This window comes from Prinia subflava, chromosome 6 (assembly GCF_021018805.1).
Source record: "Prinia subflava isolate CZ2003 ecotype Zambia chromosome 6, Cam_Psub_1.2, whole genome shotgun sequence".
NCBI classification, from domain to species: domain Eukaryota; kingdom Metazoa; phylum Chordata; class Aves; order Passeriformes; family Cisticolidae; genus Prinia; species Prinia subflava.
Window position 1 is genome coordinate 18098237 of NC_086252.1, and position 24744 is coordinate 18122980.

Genomic DNA, 24744 nt, shown 5'->3' on the forward strand with positions numbered 1-24744 from the left:
CTTGGCATTGGTATAGATTAGTGTGGAGTGTTTCCGTTTAACAGAGCAGCCTCTTCTCCCATCATGGCCAGCATCAGATTTGGATCTGTTGCTGAGGTAATTTTGCTTGTACCCAGGGAGTTCATTGATCAGCTTTGGAGAGAAACAGTTAATGGGAAAGGAGGGAACTTCTGGTGACCACTATTTGAAAGACTATTCATAAGTTTATGTAAAAATGATTTTAATATTTGATTATGAACAAAATTTTAAACCTGTGTTCCATGTGCGTTGATGTAAGAGCTTTGTTGCTAAAACCTTGGGTTTCAGTAAGTTAAAAGAAAATGAGAAGTTTAAGATGTTCATGAAGTCAAAGAACCCCCACAACTTTCTGTATATCAGCTAAGGAATTGTGTGTTGTTTACCCTGTTTCCCATCTTTTTCAGTACAAGAAATGTCTTGAATTTTTTTTCCTGTGTAAGAAATCAGTTGATTTTAATTTTGGTAATGTTCAGGTAGCATTCGTTTCATGGTTGATTTCTCATGCATATCTTTAATATTACAGGTTAGGCATGCGAATACTCTGAAAATTGATCCAGGAAGAAGTAATAAACTCTTTTTAACTGTTAATATTTTTATTTTTAAAACATGTGTTGATTTTTTTGGGGGGAGCGGGATTTATTTTAAATGATGCTGCTTATCTGATAATTTCAATCCTAGTTGAATTATGTTGCCAGATTGTCATCAGAAGGGCATGAAGTCAGCACACATGCGTCAGTAATATCTGGTTGTTTTAACCTTATGTTTCCAGTTGGCAATTTGAAATTATGGCTTCAACTGCACTTTAAATATGTGATAATAGCATGTGTTTCTAATAAGGGCCAGCACCATTTTGTTCAGATCCTGTGAATGGTTGTCACTCATATATGACAAATGCACCTTCATCTGCTTCTTTGATGGCCCCCTAAAAACCATACCCTCAAATCAGGCCGATGAAATTAGCTGCTGTGTAAATTGTGTGTCTGAGTGGTTCATTATCTAATCACCGTCAGAACCACAGTGATAAAGTAGATTGAAACAGGGACGAGGTCTGCCAGATGATTTCAGGCCTTTTTTTCTAAGCCCTGTTTCCCTTGGAAACACTAAGAGTCATTCAGAACTTCAGAATTCTTTGTCTAGAACTTCTTCATTTCTTAAAGCGTAAAATTGGGCAGCCAGTGAGGTCTGCCAAGGTGATTTGTAAGGTTTTCTCTCTATGATTCTTGTAATCATTACCGTGTGTATTAAACTGTTGTGCAATGTTCAGTTTAGCTGCCGTGTTTGCTACTTCTAGGGTAGATACTATTAAACACACCAGCTATTTTCAGGAAACAGCTCTAGCCGATTCCATTTGTAGGAGAAAGTCTTGAACGTTCTAAGTCCTGTCCTGAAATGACAAAGTGCTGTGCTTTGTGTGTATGGCTTCTGGAGCTGAAGTGTAAATTAACATACTAAACCAGTATGATATAAAACATTGCACAGGACACTTGTACATGGGTGGGATGACCATGTGGCTTTTCAATTTCAAACTTTTTTGCTCATTATAGTATGCTCTAAATACATGTTTTGTGTCTTTTTAGCTTAATAGGTAATTTAAGCGCTCTTTTGTTTTAGGAGCATTTGAAGATGATGATATCACTCATGTGGAAGGAAGCGTAGATCCTGTTCGTGACATCGAAATAATACATGAAGAACTTAGACTTAAGGATGAGGAGCTAATCATGCAGAGCATAGATAAGCTTGAAAAAGTAGCTGTAAGAGGAGGAGACAAGAAATTAAAACCTGAATATGTAAGTACATGACCTATAAAGGTAAATCATTAAGTCCTCTTGGCATTGAATTGAAATATTTGTATTCTTGGGTTGTCTTATTGATCCCACATATGTAATACAAAATGCTTCTACTATTTTTATATGCATTTTAAAGTTATTATTATTATGAGTTGAAAAAATACTAGAATAACTGTCTGTGCTCTCAGTGTAAGATTTCATAGTTGTAGCTAAATGTAACTTTTGAAATTTTTCTGTTTTCTTCCTGGCACAGCTTTGTATGAGAATGGCCAATCCTTTGTCAAACTTACATCAGTGCCTAGTTCTAATTTAAAGTGACTTCTCACTTATTCTTGCTGTTAAGTTCTACTATGAGGCTGATATTAGTATTCCTGTAGCCAGCAAGTGAAAATATTTCTTGTGATTTTAGCTCATGTTAAATAAAGACTGCTAGTTGAAATGAATTTTAGAATGTTGTTGGGGAAAGCTACTTAAATGAGCTCAGTTATCACAGGATAATAGTAGTGTTTCTTTGTAAATGATTAATGTATAATGATTATCAACTTCAAAGTATATTTTTTTGTAAACTGTTATTTTACTGCCACTTGTCTTTTGAGTCTCCTACACTTTGCCAGTAGTCTAGTTATTAATTTTTCTTTGTTATTCTGTAAATATTTCAGGTGGTATATAAAATGCATTCATAAATTATTACAGCAGTTTATCAGTGCGGAAATAGATTATTTATGTCTAGCAAGTAAGCATTAAAAAAATACTGTTTTCTCAGATGGATTTTTCAATAGCAAGTAGTAAGAAAAACATGGTTATATTGATGCTGCTAGGTTAATTTATCAGTATTGAAATGCAGTGAAATTTCTTGGCCCTACCTCGTGTTTGGAAACAGATACGATCTGAAAGTGAACATCCCTCCCCAAAATATTCAGCTCCATGATGCAGTGTTAAAAAGCACTTCTTTGGTAGCCTCTGTTGGTGAAGAACTTGTCTTCATGTGGCATGAAAAGTATTTTATTTCTTGATTCATCTAGGCCAGAAAAAATAGCTATTGTTGCATGATTTAAAGGCTTTCATGTAAGCCCAGAGAGAAAGAGAGAACCTTCATTTAAGAACCTTCATTTAAGGTCTTATCTGTCAAGCAAACCCAGCCCTGGGTACATGTGGGCAGTGATTTTTATCTTTTACAAAAGGTTTCACATGCTTAGAGGAACAGTGCAGTTTACGCCTACAGTTTCAAATAGCATCCACACAGTATTTCACCTTTTAATTCATGTTAAAGAAAGGCGGAAGCAAAAATCCTGTCCATAGCAAATTCAAAGTTCATCCTAAAGCTAAATTTGACATTGGTATGACATGATGAAAATGAGGAGTGCTGTGATGCTGTTCTGCCCCAGCCTTGAGCTCTTCTCACTTTGTTGTGTGGCTGTCTTTGCAAACAGCTTTGCTCAGCTCCTTGTGGTGGAACGTTCCTATCTAGTTTTTAAGTGTACCTCTCTGGATGCTTTGAGGATTTTATATCACAAGCTATATTCTTCCTGTGCGAAGGAAGAAGTTGGCACTTTTGTGATTACAAAGAATCATAACTAAAGTGTGTTTTAAATAGAATTTGTAGTAGTGATCATATAACTTAATGGGTGGTAGGTACAGTTATGATTGTATGACAAGAGCTGCACTTAGTAATTTTTAAACTACAGGAAGTTGGTATGTGTTTGAAAAGAGAAAATGTCAGATTATTCTCAAATTAAGGGAGACACTAAAAAAAATGAAATGCCATTTAAAGTAATTAAAGAAAAATTTCAAATCTTTATTATTAATCTGTCTTTACCTGGCTTCAGTTTCTTATCCATTTCTTTGCCTCTTCGTTCAGTCTCCTTACTATTACTTCACCTGTAGTTCACCTGTCAAAATTACTTTGTGCCCTTGTATTTGTAATGTAGACTTCCTGTCATTTGTTGTGCTTTTTTAATCCTGTTTTTATGAACACATGCACAGAAAACATCAGGTTCTTGAAGTCACGTTGCTCTGCCAGTTCTGTTTCCAATAATAGCTGTTACACATGACCAGTCTCAGCTGAGTTTGTCAACAACAATAGAGGTCTCAAAGGCGTGAAATCCCTTTGTTTCCAGGGAAGGGGTAGCTGAACAGAGTGGGGAGGCACAAATTAATGCTTCTCTTGAAACAAAGGCTGCACATAGTCACTAGGAAATCCCTTCAAGGAAGTGTTGTTGGGCATAATGCCTGTGGATCTCACTATCTTGGACCTTCTTGCTTGTCTTCCCTGTGACCTGTATGCTCGAATTGTAATGTCTATACACTAGACTTCCTAAAATGGGCTTTTTTAATGGTGAAGGCCTGTGAAAGCTCTTTTCATCTCTTGGTAAATCAATCCTTAGGTCCAGTTATGCAGCTTCTAGAAACAGGTTTGTGTAGATGTAAGACTGTAACAGCAGCTCCTGGGCATTTCCAGCCACTGCTGAGCTTTGGATGTTCATCCACTGGGTTGTGAGGTGCTCCTGTACCGTTTGCCTTGCCTCTTTTCCTTTCATGTTTTATGTTGCAGAGAAGGCCTGTGGCTGCATTTGATATACTGTAGTACAGTATAGCGGGATTGACCATGCAGTAAATGACTTACAGGTCTAGCAGGGAAACCGTGTGGGAATGGTGGAAAAAGCAGTTAAAGATTATGACTCCCTCCTAAAGGGTAGCCAAATGTTAGGAGTGCGTTTTGGCTCTTTCATCACTCTGCACTTCCCAATTCCATTGCATTCTGCATTTAGCTTGTCTGTCACAGAGAGAGTTCCCTGTCTGGCATAACTATGCTAGACAGTAATGTTTCCATGCAGCTTGCAGCTACTGTGCAAGGCTTGCTCTTTCCAGGAGAAAAAAAAAAATATGAAGAGACAGTATGGCCTGAAATTAATACTTTTTTCCAAACAGGTTATCTTCAAAAAAAGATAGGATGGGACAGGACTGGGAGAGAACTTCTCAGGACTTGCCTTTTAAAATTATTTGCCAGTATAATACACAGCCATTGCTAATATTCTGTTCTTAGCAATATTCTTCTTCTGTAGCAGAGATGTGGAACAAACAGCTCTTGTCTGTGCACCAGGTGCTCCCAGTCATTCTTCCTTTCAGGAAAACCAGGAGGTTATGGTGGCAAAAACGTAGTGTTCATAGATTGTTTTGGTTTTGTTTTTGAGCATGATGTTAAAATTTTAGTATCTCTCTTTTTTGTTGTTTTCTTTCCCCCATTCCTTTTGGAATTTAGCTTGTCTGTCACAAACTAAATTGTTTTCTTTCCCCTATTCCTTTTGGAGCAATTCAAGGTGAAGATGCTTGAGATCTTGATTCTCAAGAATTTCAACTGGTTGAGAGTTATAGAAGTAATTTGTCTTGTTTTATAAGTATGAATTGTCTGCTTTGGAAGATTCACTTTATCAGTTAGCCACCACAATTTTAATTTGGTAGTCTGAAATCTCAAAAAGGTTTAGGAGGAGAAAAATTATAAAATTGAGTATGTACCAGTTGATAGTACTTAAATCTGAGATTTGTACTTGATTGCCTGCCTTCTGGCATGGTATTCTAACTTGTTAATTATAATTTTTCCTCTGTCTAAGCCCACATTGCCTACAGGTGGTAAATTCACCTTTGTGCAGTAACCTGGCTTGGCAGCTGAATAGTGTTAACTGTTTGTCCTGTCTCTCAGAGAATTGATTTCTCAATCCCCTGTCTGCAGAAATAAAATAGCTGACTGTTGTTAAGGAGCTGTCAATGAAATAATTGTCAAGTTCTACTTAAAAATCAATGGCACAATATGGTCCAAGATCACCAACATGTAATGTTGACATAAGCTTGGAGTAGCTTCCTTTACAGATGTATTTTCTGTTTTGCAAGTATTCCCAATGCCTTCTCAGAAATGACTGCTATTACTAAGGGCACTAGACTTTCAGACTTGATATACCTCTAAATATTGTTTTGGCTATAGCCTTCTAAAGAGATATTATAGAATAAAAATACTCCTGTTATTTGCATGTATTAAAACAGTGCAAATATAATTTTAGAAAGCAATCAGAGTACTTTTGATTTTATATTTTAAATCTGTCTGGTGCTGGTATATGCAGAGACATGAAATAGATAGTGAGTTAAACTTTATTATTAGCTTGTTATTCATCTGTCATTTTGGATAGCAGGGGATTTCAAAGTAAAATTCAAATATGTATGACTTTATAAATCAGAATGTACAAATGATAAAATTAATTTAAATTTTTTTTAATTGGTGGGATTTTTCCTGGTGACAGAAGGGTTTAAGTTAATAGTATTTAATACAGTTAACTGAACATTATTGCAGGATTCTCTTCCAACATCCTTCCAGCCTGATTCAGTTCTAGTCCTTAGAAATTGATAGCTCTGCAACAGATAGCTGTTTCTTCAGCCATTTGTTGGTGCCCGAAGTCTTGAATTCCAGCACACGAGAATTCTTACAGTAACAGTATTGAGATCTGTGTCTGACTGCAAGGGTATCGTTTGTAGTTGAATTGATGCAGACTATTGATGTTAGTGATATGGAGACACAACCTTTAGGTCAGAATCAATGTGCACAGTGCTTAAACTTCCAATTTTCAATTGAAAGGTGACTTCTACAGTAGGTCAGGATCAGCGTTCACTGGATTTGAACTTCCAGTGTTGAATGGGAATTTTTCACAAGTCTCCATTTTAAAGTCTGTCATTTTAAAAATAAGATTAGTTTATCAAATCAGGCACATTTTGTAGCAGGAAAAGCAGTAGTTATGAAAAGAGCAGTTGGAGACTCCTTTTAGTGTCATGGTACCAGAACCATCTAGTGCATATTCCACTTAAAAGAAAGGCATCAAGCTTTGTTTTGTTACTCTGGTGGGCAATGGCCTAATAATGAATACTTACACTCTGCCTATGGTCATTGTATTTGTCAGCATATATGTACTATGAAGAGTAAAGCAAAACCTTCCTAATGGTGGTTTAAGTAGCTTAAATCCCTTCCGTTCTCCTCCCTTACATTTAATTGTCTTTGTCCTGTCTTGAGAATATAGTAACTGTTTGAAAAATGTTCTTTTGTTCATCATTTGTTGTTAAAATCACCAATATGGTATGGGAAATACTTCACATACATCAAAGAGCTGGTAGATTCAGTTTCTTCTTATTACCAATATATACTGGGTGAAAATCTTTCCTTCCTGCAGTATTCTGATGAATGGGATGGTGCCAAGCAGAATTCGCTGACCTCTTGCTGCAAGCGCTTGCCAGAGTTCTCACGGATGGATGAACTCTTATTTCCTCTAACTGATGATGTCAGTTGGGAATGTTCACCTTTCTTTCATTCCAAGTTGAAGATAAATACAGTGATGAATTGTATAAATTATTTTTGCCAGTTTCTTTGGTGTCTCTGTGTGAGGAGAGTTTGAGACGCCACTTTATTCCATAGGAGATGGAAAGAAAGGAGCAGTGTACACTACACTGTTGACATACTCTCTGCTGATGGCTTTTACAATTGCTAACTTAAATCATAGGGAATCAAGAAAATATTTATATTCTTAATGCATATAATTATGCCTAAAATCTTGAGTGGACCATTTACTGTGCTTAATGTGGTATTTAGAGGAAATTAAAGTTCATTCTGGAGAACATTTTGACTGTGGCATGGCAGATGTTTGCGAATTGATTGGTAGTAAAGCCTGACTTAAACGTACATAATGTGTAAACATACGTTTGGATTTTTTTGATATTATCGCTAGACAAAGAGAAGTCAGGCCTTAAATACTTTCTGTCAAGGCTGATCTTTCCTGTGTAGATTTGACAAGTAGCTTAAAGTAATTAATTTTGTAAATCATGCCTCTCTGGGTATGTCTAGATCCAGACCATTTTAAATTGTATGTGCATATGCCAAAATAACACTATGTAAAAATAGCTGTATTCTGAAAAAGCCACCTTTTTAATTTGGCTCAATTCACACAAATCTGCTACAAATCCATTCACACATGGATTTATTTGGAAATTTTTGTGGATTGGTTAATGCAATAAGAAAAGTTTAGTGAAACTCTGCGAAAGATATTTCATTTTATTTTTCAGTGCAATTTTCCTGTTCTGAATTTCTGAACTGCTGGAAATAATCATTTGTAGATAGAACGCTTTCTGTATTCTTGCTTGCTTTTCTCTTTGAGAAGTGACAAATGACCGAGTTGTTTCATGCATAATGCTGTAGAGCCCACAAGGATGACCCACACAGGAGAATTTGGGGATTATTGACATGAATTACATTGAAATGCCTGTAGAATGTTTTTGGTTGAAAGTTCTTGTTGTGGTTCATAAACATTATTGGCATCTAGTTCTAGGTAAATCTTATATCATGTACAGCTTGTACTGGCTCTGTGAGAAGGTATTAAATGGAAGAAAGGATAATACACTTGTCCTAAATCCATTACTTGTCCCATTGTATTTTTATTGAAGTCAGTGAGCAAGGGAATTGTAAGAGATTATTCATTGTTTTGTACCACAGAGCTCATTGTCACTCCAGTTGATGCACTACCTGGCTTGTTCTCTTTCCTGCTACAGCTTATGTAAGCACTTACTACAATGAAAACAAACGATCTAGCCTTCTCTTTAAACTGCAGAATTTGTCTTAATTGTCCTTTAAAATACCATTGTTTTTAAACAGTGTTTTTAGAACAAACTCTTACTATGCCACTTCAGCTTCCATCTTTTAAATCGCCAGAAAACCTCCAGAAAGAACAGAGAGCTGAGGCTATACTCAATAGAAGTGAAAAGATTTCCAAGGAAAGCTGTGAATAGGAGGACTGTGGGCTCGGTGCACTCCAGACACCTCGTGTTAACAAGGAAAATTGTGTGTACTCAATAAATTCCTCTTGGTGCAGCACAGTTAAACTAGCTATGAGTACCTCAAATAGCATTGTTCGCTGTCTGTATCTGAAAAGCCATTTTGAAATTTTGAAGGCCAGATGGAATAATAATTATCTGTTTTGATCCCTTTGCATATCCCAACTTAATTCTTACAACTGTGGTTAAAATAGAATGTATGTCTTATGGGAAAAATTAACCTTTATTGAAATATTTTCTGGCTGGGGTTAAATTACTTTAACTTGTATAGGCTATGCCAGTAATTACGTATCTTTACTGTTTAGAAATAAGACACGGCTTTAGTCTGTATTTATCAAGCTTTAGCAGTCATTTGATTTCTCGATGCTAGTGTGAAAACCCCTGTATACGTGAGGTTTCTGTTATATATATATATATTTAATGCAGTAAGAATAGAAGCATAGCATTTAAGAACACCAAGTCTTGATGTATAAGCACTTTCTCAAAACCTCTGTTTTTTCTCCAGTTTTTTTTATTTCAGCAGAGATAAGTGTAGAATTATTCCCATTGGACATTACACTATTTATATACTCTTACAAACTATTAAGTATAGTCTTCTAGTTACAGTACAGGTGATTTACTTGTGACCCTCCAGGCTTCTCAGTCACTGGCAAAGGGAAGTCCTCTATTGGTAAATACTGTAGCCACCCTCCCTTTGTCCCCTGCCCAGCAGTGTATGAACTTCAGTGTTTCCTTTAGTGAAAGCATCATTTGGGGCCAGTTCTGCTCCCTGCATAGGTTTCTGTTGTTAGTAACTTACCATTCTCAGAATGTGTGTGTCATTAACATGGCCTTTTTTGGCTGTTGAAAGATGGTAACCAGTGACAGCCAAAGAGTTTGTTTGGAGTGCCATCAGAAACACACACATTGTGGTTTATATTTGCAGTTGTAGTCTGAGACCTACTGGATAGGTGATGTTGAGTCCATTTAGGATATGCAGTGATTTATTAGAGAAATACCTTCTGCCACTGAGCCAGATTCTTTAGGGAAGTCAGAATATGTTATTTATACACTACCACGTTCCTTACTGATATGCAATTGGACTTAGGAGTGAAATGAGCAGAGCTACAGATAATGTTTTAGGTACTCCTTGTAGCTTTTCCAAGAAGCAGAGCAGTGTAAATGATGGAATTTTAGACAATTGAAAAAAAAAAAAAAAGTATTGAAAAAAGTATGTAAGTGCTTTTTGAAGCTTTTACAGGGAGATGTTAAGTTTTTACATCTTGGAAGTTTTGAAGGGAATGAATAAGGTGCTGAAAAACATTCCATACTTCCATGGAGTAGGGAAGGGGGGGAAAGACCCTACTGTACTCATAGTTCCTCTGTAGTAGTGGAGACTTTTGCACTGCCTGCAGGATCACAGGGAATTCGCTTGCACTTTGAAGTGTGAAGTGATAATCCTCACAACTGCTTATTTCTTTATTAAATTTGCGGAAGTTAATTACATGCCCTGGTAATTTACAACAAAAAAATCACAATTCTCTGATGCCAAGGAGGCAAGTGAGTTTTCCAAGCTTCGGTTTAGTCCCTCATGCTGTAAGAAGAATTTGGCATTGGCACACATTATTACTATCATTCATCCAGAAAGTCTATTAATGTATGCACATTTTTCTACACAGTAGTGTCTCATGAGTAGGTCTTGATACATCTGCTATATGCAATTTACATGTATTTCATTATTTTATACTGCTGGACTTATTGTGAATGTTCTGCTTAGCATTTGTGGGTTGACTCTACTTGTGGTCTTTGGAAAATGAGAGCAGGATGTAGTTAAAATCACTGTATTTCATATGGCTAAATACACTGAGTATTCATATGAGCTAAATATATTGCCATGCATATAGTCACAAATTAACTGATTTTTAAAACAGTAATATTTGATATTCACTATATTTGCTGTATTTCATATGCCTTGACAACTGTAAGCAAATTGAAATTTGGAGGGATTTTTGGTGGCTTTCTGAATGGCTCTTGTTAAGGTGTTGCTGGAAAACAGGAGTACCCCTCTCATCAAAGAAGGCAAAATGGATCATTCTGCTGGTGACAGATTGATCTCAAAGTGTACAGTTGGGGAGGCCAGATATAATAAAACAAAACTGGTATTCTGTTATTAAGCATCTCAAAGTTAACTTGAGTAGTGATTAAATGTGTTTAAATGACTGGTACAGTGATAGAGAAGATAAAAAGATCAGGTTATACTCTTTCACCAGTCCTAAATAGAAGCAAATAATTTCAAATAGTGATGCATGAGAAATGACCCAAAAGATGTGCTATTTGTATGTTTGCTTAGAGTATTGGGTCAGCTGAGTTAAATATGTGGAAGCGTGTGCCTTTCTTCATATTGTCATTTGTGTTTAACAATTTCCTATTAAGAAGTCCCATTTCAGTAGAACACCACCACTGCTGCAGGAGAATCTAAGTTCAGCTGGCCCATTTTTAAGTTTCTGGATTGTCTACCCTACATTCTGCATGGTGTGACTGCTGCCCATGTAGTCCATCAGAGAACTTCTCTGTGTCTCACTGCTTCATCAGCTTCGTACAAAAATGCTGCATTTGCTCACAAGTTTCCATCCTTTTCTCTAAAGAAAGTTTTCCGATACTTCGCTAACTTCCCTATAAAACCAAAATAAAATTGTGAGTATACAGCTGTCAGTTCTCCCCAGCACATAAAGCTGTAGGTCAGCCTTACCTGTGGAAATTGTCCATGTAACCACTCCTTTAGAACAACAGTTGCAAACAGCACCAAGTCAGATACGTAAATGAGAACTTACTAAAATTAGGTCAGTGCCAAAATGGATTTAGACTGTGTGTCACTATAAGAATGTGGAAAAGAGGTTTTGATTGGCAGCTCTGTGCTTAGATAGGATTTAGAAAGGCCACATTTTATTTCCTGTGTTGATGCTTGAAATTTTCTGAAGGTTCCGTGTTATGTAGCTCCCCTTACAGTGTGATTACAAAACATTTCATTTCTGCTAAAGCAGAAACTTAAAAGTTTGGTTCTGGTGAGTTCTGCTATAGTGGGGTTTTTTTCTGCCAATTTTTTATTGATACCAGTTTATATGTAGAAATGTGTTGCTATTGTGGGAGAAAGTGTAATGCTGAAAACTGTGTGGTAGGTGCCTATAGAACTAATTCAAAACCCAAAATAGTGTGTAATCAGAATTCCTTCACTGCTGAACAGGAATCTTGATGATTGTGTTGATTTTTAAATATATCTGTGTAAAGAGGAGCTGAGGATAAAGATCTTAAGTGAAAATTAGTTACTAGTAGAATTGCTTTCTTTATCGTGTTTATACTGATTAATTAAAAAATAGAAAGCACATAGGGTTAAAGATAAGATGGTACCACTGTTTTCCTCTTTATGTGTAATCTTGTTGCATGTCTCTACATAAGCTGTTCTGGCCACTCATCATAGTAACCAGCTGGGCCATTTCACCTGCTGGAGCCATTAAAGAGGACTCTCTCCCCCTAGATTAATCCCCTCCGACATTAGTTTTTTGCTCTGACAACTGGAGCAGGCATTCAGAATTTGCAGGTGGCCAGTGTGACGCACATAATTGCCTACAATTTTAGGCAATGAATAAAAATGGTCTACATTACTTGTCAAAGGTTGTATATGCAGTGCCAAGTGAGATCTATGGGAAGCCTTTTAGGGTTTAAAGAACAGTTAATAGCAAAGCTGCACAGTGCTTTTTTAATCATAATGCATTTGTAATATAGCATTTTGATCTTCTCCTTGTAGGAAATGGTGTTATATTAGCCACTTTTAAACATTTATGAGTGAAATTCAGTTATAGGAGAGTAAAAGTGATTATTCTTAGGCAGAACATGTTAGATTTCATTAAAAGTTTTAGCTTGCCCCTTCCTTGTTAAAATCTGTGGGGAGTCCTGTTCCTGGAGTGTTTCAAATCAGGATCTGAAGATTTAGAAGAGCTTTTTCTTTTATTTTTTTTCCCTCCACTAGAGCTACTGCAAGACTAGAAAAGACAGTAGTAAATACTGATGTTATTTGTGGTTGTTTATAAATGTACTTCAACTGCATAGCATTAAGTGCAAAAAATGTTGTGTGCTAAACAGTTCATGGAACGTTTCTTTGTATTTTAAAGATCTTAATGCTCAGTTGCATCAATTACAACTTAAAAAAATGCATTATTTAAAGCATGATCATAAATTATCTACAACAAAAAATAGGCGACTCTAAAATGTACTACTCCTAGAAGAGCAGAGTTTGACCTTTCAGACCCAAGAGCCTTTTATTAACACCTGCCTGTAAGGAAAACCGTGCCACACGCAGCTTTCGGATTCACGACCACAAAACTGATGAGGAAAGGCTTGAAGGGTTCAGTTTGTGTCACTTGCTGTTTGCCGTTTCCATTTCACAGATGATTAATCTTTCTGTGAAGAAAGGCCAGAGAAACAAAGCACATTGGGCTCTTCCTGCAGTTACTCCTTCTGAATGCACACTAGCTTGCTAACTAAAAGGCCTTTAGATTTCCTGCCGAGAGAGATGTTCTGAAAGTGAATGCAGCTGGTTGGAGGTCACCAGTGCAAGGCTCTTGCCATTGTGTAATGGAGGCTTTGGCAGGTTTCATTTTGGGGGGGGAGGGAGAAGGTGTTGGCGAAAAATTAATGCGGAATAAAAAGGGCTTTGGCCGTTTGAATTAATTTCTTGAGGGTGGATCATCAATAATAGGCTCCATTTCTTTTGCTCACAATTTAAAAAAAATAAATATATTTGCTGTGTTTTGTCCCACCCATTCCCTTTTCTTAATGGCATGTTTATATTGTACGTGGTCTCTCCCTCTGGATGCTGAAATGTTGCGTCTTACTGAGTTCGGAAGGCAATCTAAAATGCACTGATTTTTACATATATTTTATGATCTCTGCTGATGCCCTTGGTGACAAGAGATGATACTTGAGTATCGTGTATGTAACTTTCTAAATGTGAGATTTGGATTACTTCAATAATCCATATTGTTCTTTAGTGACTTTTAAAGCAGCAATTTTTGTTTTTGAGAGAGTAAAAATTTGTTTCTAAAAGGTATTATTTAATTTTTAGTTTGTGTGTATGTTTTGAATCTTAATTGATACATGCCTTGTTTATGGAAGAGAATAGTCTTGATATCCAGCTGAGTTTTTGACTTGGTTTTTTTTTTTTATCTTGCATAGGACGTAATGTGCAAAATCAAGACATGGGTAATAGATGAAAAGAAAGCTATCCGCTTCTATCATGATTGGAATGACAAAGAGGTAGGCTATAAATATTGCTCCATGAATTGACTTCTAATTTTGCTACCTGTTACTGGTTCTTTTTAAAGTTGTTGGGGTTTTTTTTATATTTCATCTTCATGGTGTATTGAATGTTTAATTTATTAGCTGAAATTATGCATATCTGTGATTCGTTTATTACACTGTAGCCTTCTCAGACATGCCATGAGGAAAATGATCATAAAATTAATTCAAGTTCATATAAACCGTTTTTAAAATTCTCCCCCTCTATTCTCACTTCCAGATTGACGTTTTGAACAAACATTTGTTTTTTACTTCAAAACCTATGATCTACTTGGTTAATCTCTCTGAGAAAGACTACATTAGAAAGAAAAACAAGTGGTGAGTGTGCACAGGTTAAATGTCTAAATTTATATTTCTGTTTCACATTTTTCAATGGTCAGTAATTCCTTGCACATTTAGATCACCAAGGCTATTAATTAAAATAGCTATATGAACTAATCTTGCACTTCTGTTACTTGTTATGCTCCCATTGGCATGCTGCTTGAGTACAATGCGTATGGTGAAACCTTGACTGAAACTGCAGAAAAGAATATGCTTTCCATCCTTACATTTTAACGTGAATCCATTAACTTTGAAAAAAATAGATTTGATTTAGAAGTACTAATGTAAATAAGCATATGGTTTTATCGTGTTCTATAATGCTGGTTGTCTGAACAACATCTTTTACGTTCCAAAAGAATGAATTGAATGCCAGAAGACGAAAGCTATGTGAGTCGCACTGAAGTCTTTCAAACAAAATTGCACATTTTAGCGTTACTCTTCCATTTGCAGTTAGGTGCCTGACTTTCTTGCCACTTCTTATGGTTTGCTTGTGGTTTACAGGCCTCTTTTGATGGGCTTTAATGCCATGAATAGCTCGGGTTTTAGTCAGGTGTTTCTGGCATCAATATTGTGACTCAGGTATGTGATGGTTACAAAATCAATCTCTCAGACATTCAATGAACTGGATGAAGATCCAGTCCTAACATGGCAGACATGTGGTGGGAATCCACTCATGAGAAGTACAGCATTTGGCATATCACTGGAAACTCTACGGGGCATAAATACTGCTCTGTGGAGGAGGGAACAGATTGGGTAGTTAGTATATGATGAAGGAAAATCTATAGCAGTGTGTTTAGTTTAAAAAAACCCAACCAAACAGCAAATCTTTTCTTACAATTCAGAATTTTAAACACTGTACTTGTGAGATACTTTGAAGATGTATAAATGTATGTTCTTGAACAGATATATGCATGTAACTCATCCAAACAAGTGAAAAGTATCTAAAGCGGAATATCTGAATTCTCCTAAAGTACACCCTCTGTTTCTCCCTGTACTTCATTAAGTACTTAGATGCACATGGTTTCAATTTTCCATTAAAAATTCTCATTTCCATATGATATCAAAGAGTGAGAAGGCTTTAAACTGAAAAATAAACATTCATAGACTGGAAGCCAAAACAATAATTAATGTCAGATGGTTAACTCCAATAAATCATTAGAATAAATTCTGTGAAATTACTGCAACTAAAACTGTCCTTTTGATACTCCAAGACATTTTGTGTTGGTACGAAAGAACAAAATTTTACGTATTTTAATAGTAAACCCTCTCAGTCCAAACAGAGACTTCAGAGTAGACTTGACAAGCAATATAATAATGTAAGCTCTTCATATTTGGCCAAAATTTATAATTTTAAATTAATTTTTTCCTCTAAATATTTTTGGGTATGACAGCTTGAATATAAGAAGTGGTTCTACCCAAGGAATTATTTAAAATCCGGGTAGTTGTATTTGCTCTGTTATTGTAAGATGATACTTTTTTGAAAGTAAAAATGTTGTGGTTTCTTGAGGTTTACTGTAACAGTACAGTTGTGAAAGTTTATGTGAAAATGGATGAGTTGGTTTCCCTGTCCAAAAAAGGACCCTCACACCTGTATTTGGATGATTACAGGTAGAGCTCACTGGCTCTAATTGTACAGTAAATACCATTTCCCAGACCCTAATGGTAGCCAGACTACTTAGGCGACGCCAGTCTGTGATTTAGCTGTCGCCAGTCACCCCATGTTTTTTGTGAGACTGTGATGATGACATAGTTAAACCCCACTGAAAGCAAATCTTTGGATAAATTGCAATTTTTAATTTGTAAAAAATCAGATGTTTGAGTTGAGGAGTCATATAATGTAGCCGTTTAACTGTTTCTATTACAATTAATGATTTAGTTTTTAAAAAGTATACCCAGATCTCATGGATGTGAGTGTAATTGTAGCTGAAAGATCAAAGCCTGGGTATCTGAGTGATGTTCCAGAAGAGAATTTACCACATAGCCATTTTCAGTACAGTTTCTGCCTCCTGCTGTTCCTATTTTCCCTCAAGCTAGCCATTGACTACCCCCTGTGCATCCCTGCTCGTAAAAAATGATTGAGGAAGTATTTGTCATGTATTTATGAGTGGGAAACATCGTGTGATAGGGAAAGGCATCTGCTAGAACCAGAAAGATTGCCATTTCCTTTCCTTCAGCCACTCTGCCACAGTTTTAAATCCTCTGTTTATGCAACATAGCTTTTATATTTAAGAGCAGAATAAATGTTTTCTATGAAGAATGCTAACGGTAGGCTTCTGTCATTTATGTGGTGCAAGCAGATGTAAATGATTAGAATACATTTTACTGTTAGATACCACTTTGTGATTTTTGTTATTATTTTGAGGGGTAGGTATTCATATTTGAAATACAAGCCACATTTAGTTGTAGTCATTCTTCTCGAAAAAGCTTATTTCTTAGCTTAATTCAAAATATTACTATAACAAAGGTGAGGTTAATGCAGGAAATGCTCAGCCATAAAATGTTTTCATCTGACTTTTGCAACTATAAAAGTGTTTAAAAACAGCAAAGCAGAGGAGAGTCTTTTTGATTTTGGGTGTAGAGGAAAACTAAAATTGTCTTTGTTTTACTGGGTCACTCTTTCAGAATTAATGAACATTATAATTGTTAGTTAAAACACACTTATATTTAAGTGCCAATGTGTTATTTTTCAATCCAAGAAAAGAAGAAAACACTGTGAAAGATAGGACTATTGTGTGTTTGAGTAGGTGTATTGACCTTTTGAAAGATGTAAAAACTGGAATGGCTCCAAGCAGTTACTTGCTGGTTTTAACAATGTTGAATTAGTCATTCAGTTGATTTATGATTAAGACCTAGCCCCTGAAGAGAAGCTGACATGGCAGCTGTGTTAGTTGCACTTGTGTTATGATCAGATGACAGTAATCTTGATGTTTATGGGGGAATCCACTGAAACCATTCTTAATACATACTGCTGTGCTCTAAATGAGTATTTAAACTCTTGTTTTAGTGATTCCTAATTTTTTTTCATCTGGATCTAGTACCTTAAGCATGGTATACTGTATTTGAGTTTTACTATGAAAATATTCAAAATAGGGATAATAATAATCATAATGATCAGTTAAAACTGTATTCTGAGTCCCAGGATGTGACATAAATCCAGGATATCAGATTTATCAGCCCTTCATCTAATTTAAGCTTTACATTTTAGTCTTGCTAAAGAATGTTCTTCTTGTGGCTCATAGGATGGATTCCAAATATGAAATATATTGAGCTAATTAATGGGTGAATGTAGTGGACCATGCTTAGCATTGTGTTTGGTTTGGTGTTTTAGACTTACTTGCAGCAAGCACTGGAAATACTGTATATGTTAAAGCCACATAACTGATCTTTTGACTCAACTTCTCAGGTCTAATAAAGTGAATTTCATCCTATGCTAGTGTGTAATTCAAAAAGCCAGTTATGTTGCTAAAGATTTTCTAGTATCTCTAGCATTGTAACTAAATTGTCTGAGACTTAATTTTGGATTTCTGAACATTGTTTTCTCTAATATAATCCAGACTTGTTGAATATCCAAATGTAAAATTATTTTAAGGATATTTTTCTCAAAATGTTACAGTAGGCATTCTGTTAAAAATGTTGATCAGTGTTGATAGGATAGGGGATTTAGTTTTTTGCTCTTGTGTATTTAGAAAAGTGACATATATGTCATAATAAATAAAATTTTGCCCATTAATTTTCATAGCATTTTTAGTGTTCTCAAGCTGGAAGAGGTATAATTAGGTCAGATGAAAGGTCCATCTTTTCTGGCATCCTGTTTCTGACAGGCCACTAACAGATGTCCAGGGCAGATTATAGGAACAGATTAAGCAAACGGGGTACATGCATTCAGCTTCTTGCAATCTGTTATTGTAGAACGGACTAAGCCAGATATGATATACTTGTGGTTAATACTTTTAGACTGATTTTTATTCTATAAATTTACTCATTCACCTTTTGAACCCAAGTATATTTTTTGGTTCCCAATATCCTGGTATCCAATATTGGTATCCCAATATCCTGGAGCAGGGACTTCCACAGCTTAACTATGTGCTATATGTAAAAGTACTTCCTTATGCTTGTTTTGGATCTGCCACATCATAATTTCATTTGATGCTCCTTAGATCTTGTATTATGAGAGTGAATAATCCTTTTCTATTCATCTTTTTCATACTGCTTCAGATGTTCCAGATATTAAAAAAAAAAAATCGAGGGGGTAGGGAAATCTGACATGAAGGAAGAAATTTCAAGGGTCAAGTAAAAGGAACACTCCATAGGTTAGAGCATGAATTAATCTGTTTCACTTGGTCTTTCACTTTTAAACTAGTTAGGAAACAAAGTTATAAATGGAGTTATTATATACCGTTTATGGTAATAAATGGAGACTTGGAGTTCTTGGTTGTATTACTGCGGGTATGGATGTTTAGGCAGCTACATTTTTTTCCAGTAAACGTATTTGAGAAATTATTTGAAGGAATTTTAAAATCATAAGTTGTAATGCCAAGGTGGTGTTGAGATGTTTTCTTGACATAGATGCTAAATGATTTTAAGGTTATCTTCTATGCTGACAAATGCGTAAAATAATATTTAAAAAAATATATTACAGTTCTTGTTCCTGCCTTGCAACTGAAATGATTTAAAAGATTATTAGGAGATAATTTATGGTATTTGGGTATAAGTAAAGTTTTGCACACGCAAGTTGAGAAGTCAGATATTCAAAGCTAACTATATCCACAACTAAGACATCCTGCTACATCTTTACTGCCTGACTGAGAGAATCTTACAGCTCAGGCTGTCGAAACTAGAGAATTGCTTATGTTTTTCATAGTGCACTTACCTAGTATAGTAGGGGATAGTGCATGTTGTTTGCTTAATAATTGCTTATTCTTCATTGTTTCTTATACAATTAAAATAATGAATTCAAGTTAATTAGTCACCCATCAGCCAAATGGCAGTCTGGTTTCTCTCCAGCACCATCTTGACATTGCCAATTGACTTCTTGTAGTTGTCTGTTTTACCGATTCTGGTGACTTCATTTAGTTATTCTGTTTATCCCATACTTTTTGCCCCACCATTTTCCTAGCTGATGTGTTCTCCATGGGTCTTTGCCAGATTCCCTCTCCTTTGATTTCATCCCATTCTTGCTGGCTTAGTTCCAGTGCAGTCCTTTGGTCTGGATGATATCTTTCACCAGACTTCCTGCTTTGCTTCGCTCTCTTTTTCTGCCCCTCTGGAGTCCCCTGTCTGTTTGAATGTGAATGCATGTTATTTGGGTACCAGCAGGTATTGGGACATGTCTTTAAGCATAGAAAGATGGGTCCCATTCTCAGCTTCAGTGTGTAACCTCACTCCAGACACAAAAGCACCTTCTGGAGTCTAACTTGACTCCAGTGTTCACCTTTTGCCCAGGTGGGATGGTTTATCTCTGATAGCAAGTTTGCTCTGTGCCAAGTTTCTTGGTTACTATGTATTAGGACAGTAAAATTTTTCAAAGAAGTTGTTTCTGTATGTTTTAAAAATGGGCAAGGTTGTATGGTGATGCTTTTTTCACAAATTCTGGTCCACCTGATTACAGTATGGCACTACTAAATAGCTAAAGTGTAGGTTGCAAAGTCAGGAGATAAAACCTCAGTAATTTATTTCGAATGTTGACTCTTGAACTAGTCATAGTTCAAGACTGACTCTGGATGCATAATGAGGTACAAAATCCTTTTTGAGCTTAAGTCTTGTTTAAAACCAGAGAATGCTTAAACTGCTCAGAAGCAAACCTGAGATGCAGAGATGTCTCTTGAGTATAAATTTTGTTACTGTGTAGTGGGTAACTGTTCTTTCTTCTTCCCAATATGTTGTGTAAAGAGCTTCAGTTTCTGCTGCTTACTTTCCACTGTGGAGAAACTTGTGCTTCATGCCTTAGTTTTCTTCACTATTTCCCTAAAAGTCTTGGTGCTGGTGAAATAGTAGATGATATTTTTTGGAAAATGTTGTCTACTTTAAAATCAAGTTACTCAATGAAAATATCCATATTGTCTAATAATTGCAATTTTTTTCTGGAATGTTATCAGTGATTTATCTCCTGAATGACGTCTGCAAAGACACTGTGTTCTGTCAGTCCTCTTTTTTGAAGATTGTCCAAATGTGCTCAATCATTTAAGTGTTTGCTGTATGTAGCTGTGGTCCCTCACTGAGCAATGCTGTCTTATCTGGCTAAGCAGTGCTTCCCTCATATTTAAGATAGGTTAAAGCATAGTTTTACCTATGTATAGTTTAATATGGGTTTACTATATTAGTTTTACTAACAACTAATGAGTTTGGGGATTTTCAGTAGCTTGATACCTTTTTAAACACTCTTTAAGTGGGATTTTTAGCTTCAGAGTTTCTCAGCTTGCTTTTTATGTCATAAGTTTTTGGATTCAGACTAGTTTATATTTAGGAGAGTAGGCCTTTCGTCATACTCCAGAACAGTGATGTCCTAAACACCAAAATGGGAAAAGTGAAGGAGAAACTGTGCTTTACTCACTTGTCTTTGTTGAAGAATGGAAGAAAGCAGGAAAGTAAGCAGCTTAAGAGACCAGCTTTCATATTGAGGACCAGATTCTGAAATTTACAGTATGTTCCAGTCCAGGGTTGTTAGTCCTGAGCATCATCAGCACAGCCTCATCAACAGGTCCTCAGAAATGTTTGGAGGAGAATAGGGTACTAATCACAGTATCAGTGCTGTCATCTCACTATTGGATCATTATCTCAGATATCATTATCGCAGATTTCAAATCCTGCTTTTAGTGGTAAATAGTTCAGTAGTGAGTGTCACTCTTACTTGTTTTAGAGTAAAGCAGTTTGGCTGTGCGTGTAAGCCTGCAGATACTCCTGTTAAAATCTCTTTCTCATTTGAAGATCCTGATGAGAAACGTCATTAGTAATGGAGAAGTAGAACAGACTTTGTTTCTTTTGGGTTGTTTTGAGTATTAGAAGCACAGTCACTTTCACTGTACTGATTCTTGCCTATAACAGCGATGAAGGAATGAGAATCAAGTAAGGTGAAATAGTTTCCTCAATTAAATTTCCCTGGGATTAGGATTATTCTTTGATTGCAAATGAGTGTCTAAATTTTCTTGGAGACTGAGCTTTGTTCTGCTGTATTTTAATGTTTATTGTTGATTTAAAAAATACTTCGTGATGCAAATTGCAAAGGTCTGGTTACACTTCTCTCCTTGTAGTTAAAATGCTATCTCCTAATATGCTCTAGTTTATCAAGTTACCTTTTTCTGCATGTGAGGGGAATTTTGGCAGAGAAAGAAGTGTAAAGACTGATCTGCATATGCCATGGTTTTTGTTATAAGCTCGTTAATGAGAAGGTCTTATCCTAGAAAGTAGGATTTGGGGTTTTTTAATAGAGAGAGGTTTGGCCCTGTTTTGCTTTACAAATAAACTGGCAAAGATCTTTGCAAGAGATTGTTATTCTTGTTAACTGTCATTTATCCTTAAGTTACTGAATATTAAGTTACTTATTTCTTCTTTGTATTAATTTATTAATTGTGCCTTTTGGAATGGATGAACATTATTAGCCTGTCTTAGTCAACTAGACAACATAGAAGTTGTGCATAGCCCTTAAAGCAAATAAATTTCTCTTTCAAGTCAAGGGGAAAATAGATACTATGAGGTTGTGTCCTGATCTTTTGGATCGCTGTTCCTGTATCTGACATGGCATTTAAAAACCAGCAGTTGTTTTTGTGAGGGTCTGTTGAGAATCTGAAGGTGGAGAGGGAGCTCTTGAATGACTTTGGAGGTGAGTGGCTGTGGTCTCACCTGGTGTGATGGGAGTAGCTCCTGCTCTGTGGGAGGATCTGATACCTCCTTGCTGCCTATAACTGATGGGTTTTGAGAGGAAAACTCTCGTATTAAGCACATCAACAGTTGAAATAACTGGTGGATGAGCTTTGATTTTAGACATTTTTAAAAGCAAAAAGCTCTTAGATAATATTGTCTTTTGTTAAGAAATAGCAAGAAAATACGCTCATATTGCTTTGGTATTTTGGATTGGGAACTGCAATCAGTATTACTCTAACACCACCTCTTGAACAACATCCCAATTGATAGGTATCTTTCTTTTCATGATGTGTTACTCAGTATTGCAGTGTTTGATTTGCAGAGAAGTACCTGTATGTCTGTCTAAAATTCTGCTCATTGAATTCCTTTTTTGAAACATTTCATACTATCACTTCCTACAGAATTGTGTTAATATCTTTGAGTTCTCTTGGTTGAAGTTAATTTTATTTCACCTACCATTATTTCTCTCATGCATGGTATTTGAGATACCTGTAGGGTCTGGGAAAAATACTCATCTTGAAATTGTTCTTTTGAATGGTCTGCAACGTCTCCTTCTCTGGGGGAATACATTCTGTAACATTGTTCTATTTTCTATAAATAGAGGGACTACATGGAAACATCGGGCAGTGAAATGTTTATTATAAATGGAAAAAAATATTTGAGGAGGATGATTCTTTTATACAATTGGTAATGTAGGTTCCTATGGCTTTGGTACCCTTTTTTTTAAGTTTCCTTTTTCTAAGTGACTTCTTTGTTTTGCAGTTGATGATGACATTTTTCATTGATGATTATTTTGAAAATCAGATGCATTTTTTAAAAAATACTTTAAATTTTATGGTTATTTACAGCTCATTATTTTGTATTAAGTATTTGAAAACATGTTTTCATTTAACTGCTTGTTTTTCCCAAGAAACATATCTTACCTTCTAAAGTTTTGGCATAGTATTTTATTTTCACAGCTAGAGTTTCTTCTAATGACTAATATGGATGACTAATGTTCAGATGTTGGTAGTCACTAGTCTTACAGTGGATGGAACAGTGTATCCTTGTCTGGAAACCAGGAATAGATGCATGTTCTTGTTTAAATTGTAGAGGAAACTTTGTACATTATCTGTGTTTAATTGAAGAACTGTCAGATGAGGCATTGAGTGTGAGTATCTTATTATCCTTTATTACCAAGGCTTGAGCTTAATTATTGTTAATTTGGTGAGAAATTAAATAGACTAAAAATCCAAATAATTTTTGGGACTTACTGTGCTCTGGTGTTAGTTTCTGAAGCCTGAAGAGATGTTTAGAAGATAATTATGTGAAAGAGACTTAAATGTATGTGCTGGTTTTGTACTTCATTGGGTTTAACCAGGTTCATTGTATATTGAGTCGTCTTCTTGTTCTCATGCATTGGCACAGTAGTACATTCCTGAAGCAAAAATGTTTTTAAATCCAAATGGCTTTTATTAAAGAAAAAAAAAGAAAAAAAAAATCTTACACCCAATATGTTGAAAACCTGCACAATGTTGCCGATCTAAAACATGTGATGGTACTTCCAGCTTATGTTTTATTTCAGAGGCTCATTAAATGCATACCTGTTTTTTATTTAATAAAGTCTTTATGTCCCAGGATATTCAGATTAATGAAGTGTGCATGCATGTGCATGTGTGTCCAGTTTCCCATAGGATTTCCAAAATTTATTATTAGTAGTATTATTTAAAATTAACTCTATGGAGGGTAAATGTTTGTCTTTGGCTCCCTCTATCTGCCTGTCTCTACTTGTCTTTGTGAAGTAACATTTTTTCACAACTTGATCCATCATATAGATTAGAATCAGCAGATAAGATGTCTACAGGTATTTCATATAGGCATTTGGTAAAATAAATAAATAAGTAGAAGTATGGTAAAGAGACATGGAGGACTAGTAAGAAATTTAGTCTTCAAGCTTAAAAGCAAGGTTAATGTCTTTGTGCTCAGACAGTGACTTGTTGAAGTACATTTCCATTCCATTCAGAGTCTAATTTTTGTACTAGGCTTTACATAAAGACACCGCTATATGATCAAAGTACAGTAAATAGAAACATGGATTTAGCTGCCTGTCTTGCAGTAATGTGTGGCATCTGATACCCTTTTGTTTCTGGTCTCTAGTTATGTTAGTACCCTATTGACATAGAAAGAAACTAGAATGTTCTATTACTGATTTCTGACAAACAGAAATTGTTTGATATGCTAAAGCTATTTTTGACAGAAGATAGAAAGTTTTGACAAACATGCATGGCGCAGCAAGTGTCCAATTCTAAAGAGCAAAATAAATGCAAACCACCATTATGGGGAACACAAACAGCCTGAAAGCAAGTTATCAGTAAGCAAATAATTGTTGAACTGTTATGAATGGAATAGGATGTTGAAATAGGGCATGATTGGCTGATGTTACATATGTCCTTGATTACCTTCCTTGTGCTTTTATCCTAATAAGTGACATTCTTTGTATTCCCTTGGATGGCTAGACAGTCTGACACTGAAGAAGAATAAATATTGCATGTGGTACACATTAAGCTGTCATCTAGGACAGCATTTATAAAAA

At 35.7% G+C, this 24744-nt stretch overlaps 1 protein-coding gene across 1 annotated transcript in view; it reads left to right on the plus strand.

Annotated features, from left to right (window-relative positions):
• Nucleotides 1-24744, plus strand: part of OLA1 (Obg like ATPase 1) — a 94259-nt gene that overhangs the window by 42367 nt on the left and 27148 nt on the right. Inside the window, exons 5-7 of the mRNA XM_063400493.1 lie at nucleotides 1630-1805; nucleotides 13872-13952; nucleotides 14215-14312. Coding sequence (XP_063256563.1) covers nucleotides 1630-1805; nucleotides 13872-13952; nucleotides 14215-14312 — 355 coding nt within the window. The remainder of the gene's footprint in view (nucleotides 1-1629; nucleotides 1806-13871; nucleotides 13953-14214; nucleotides 14313-24744) is intronic.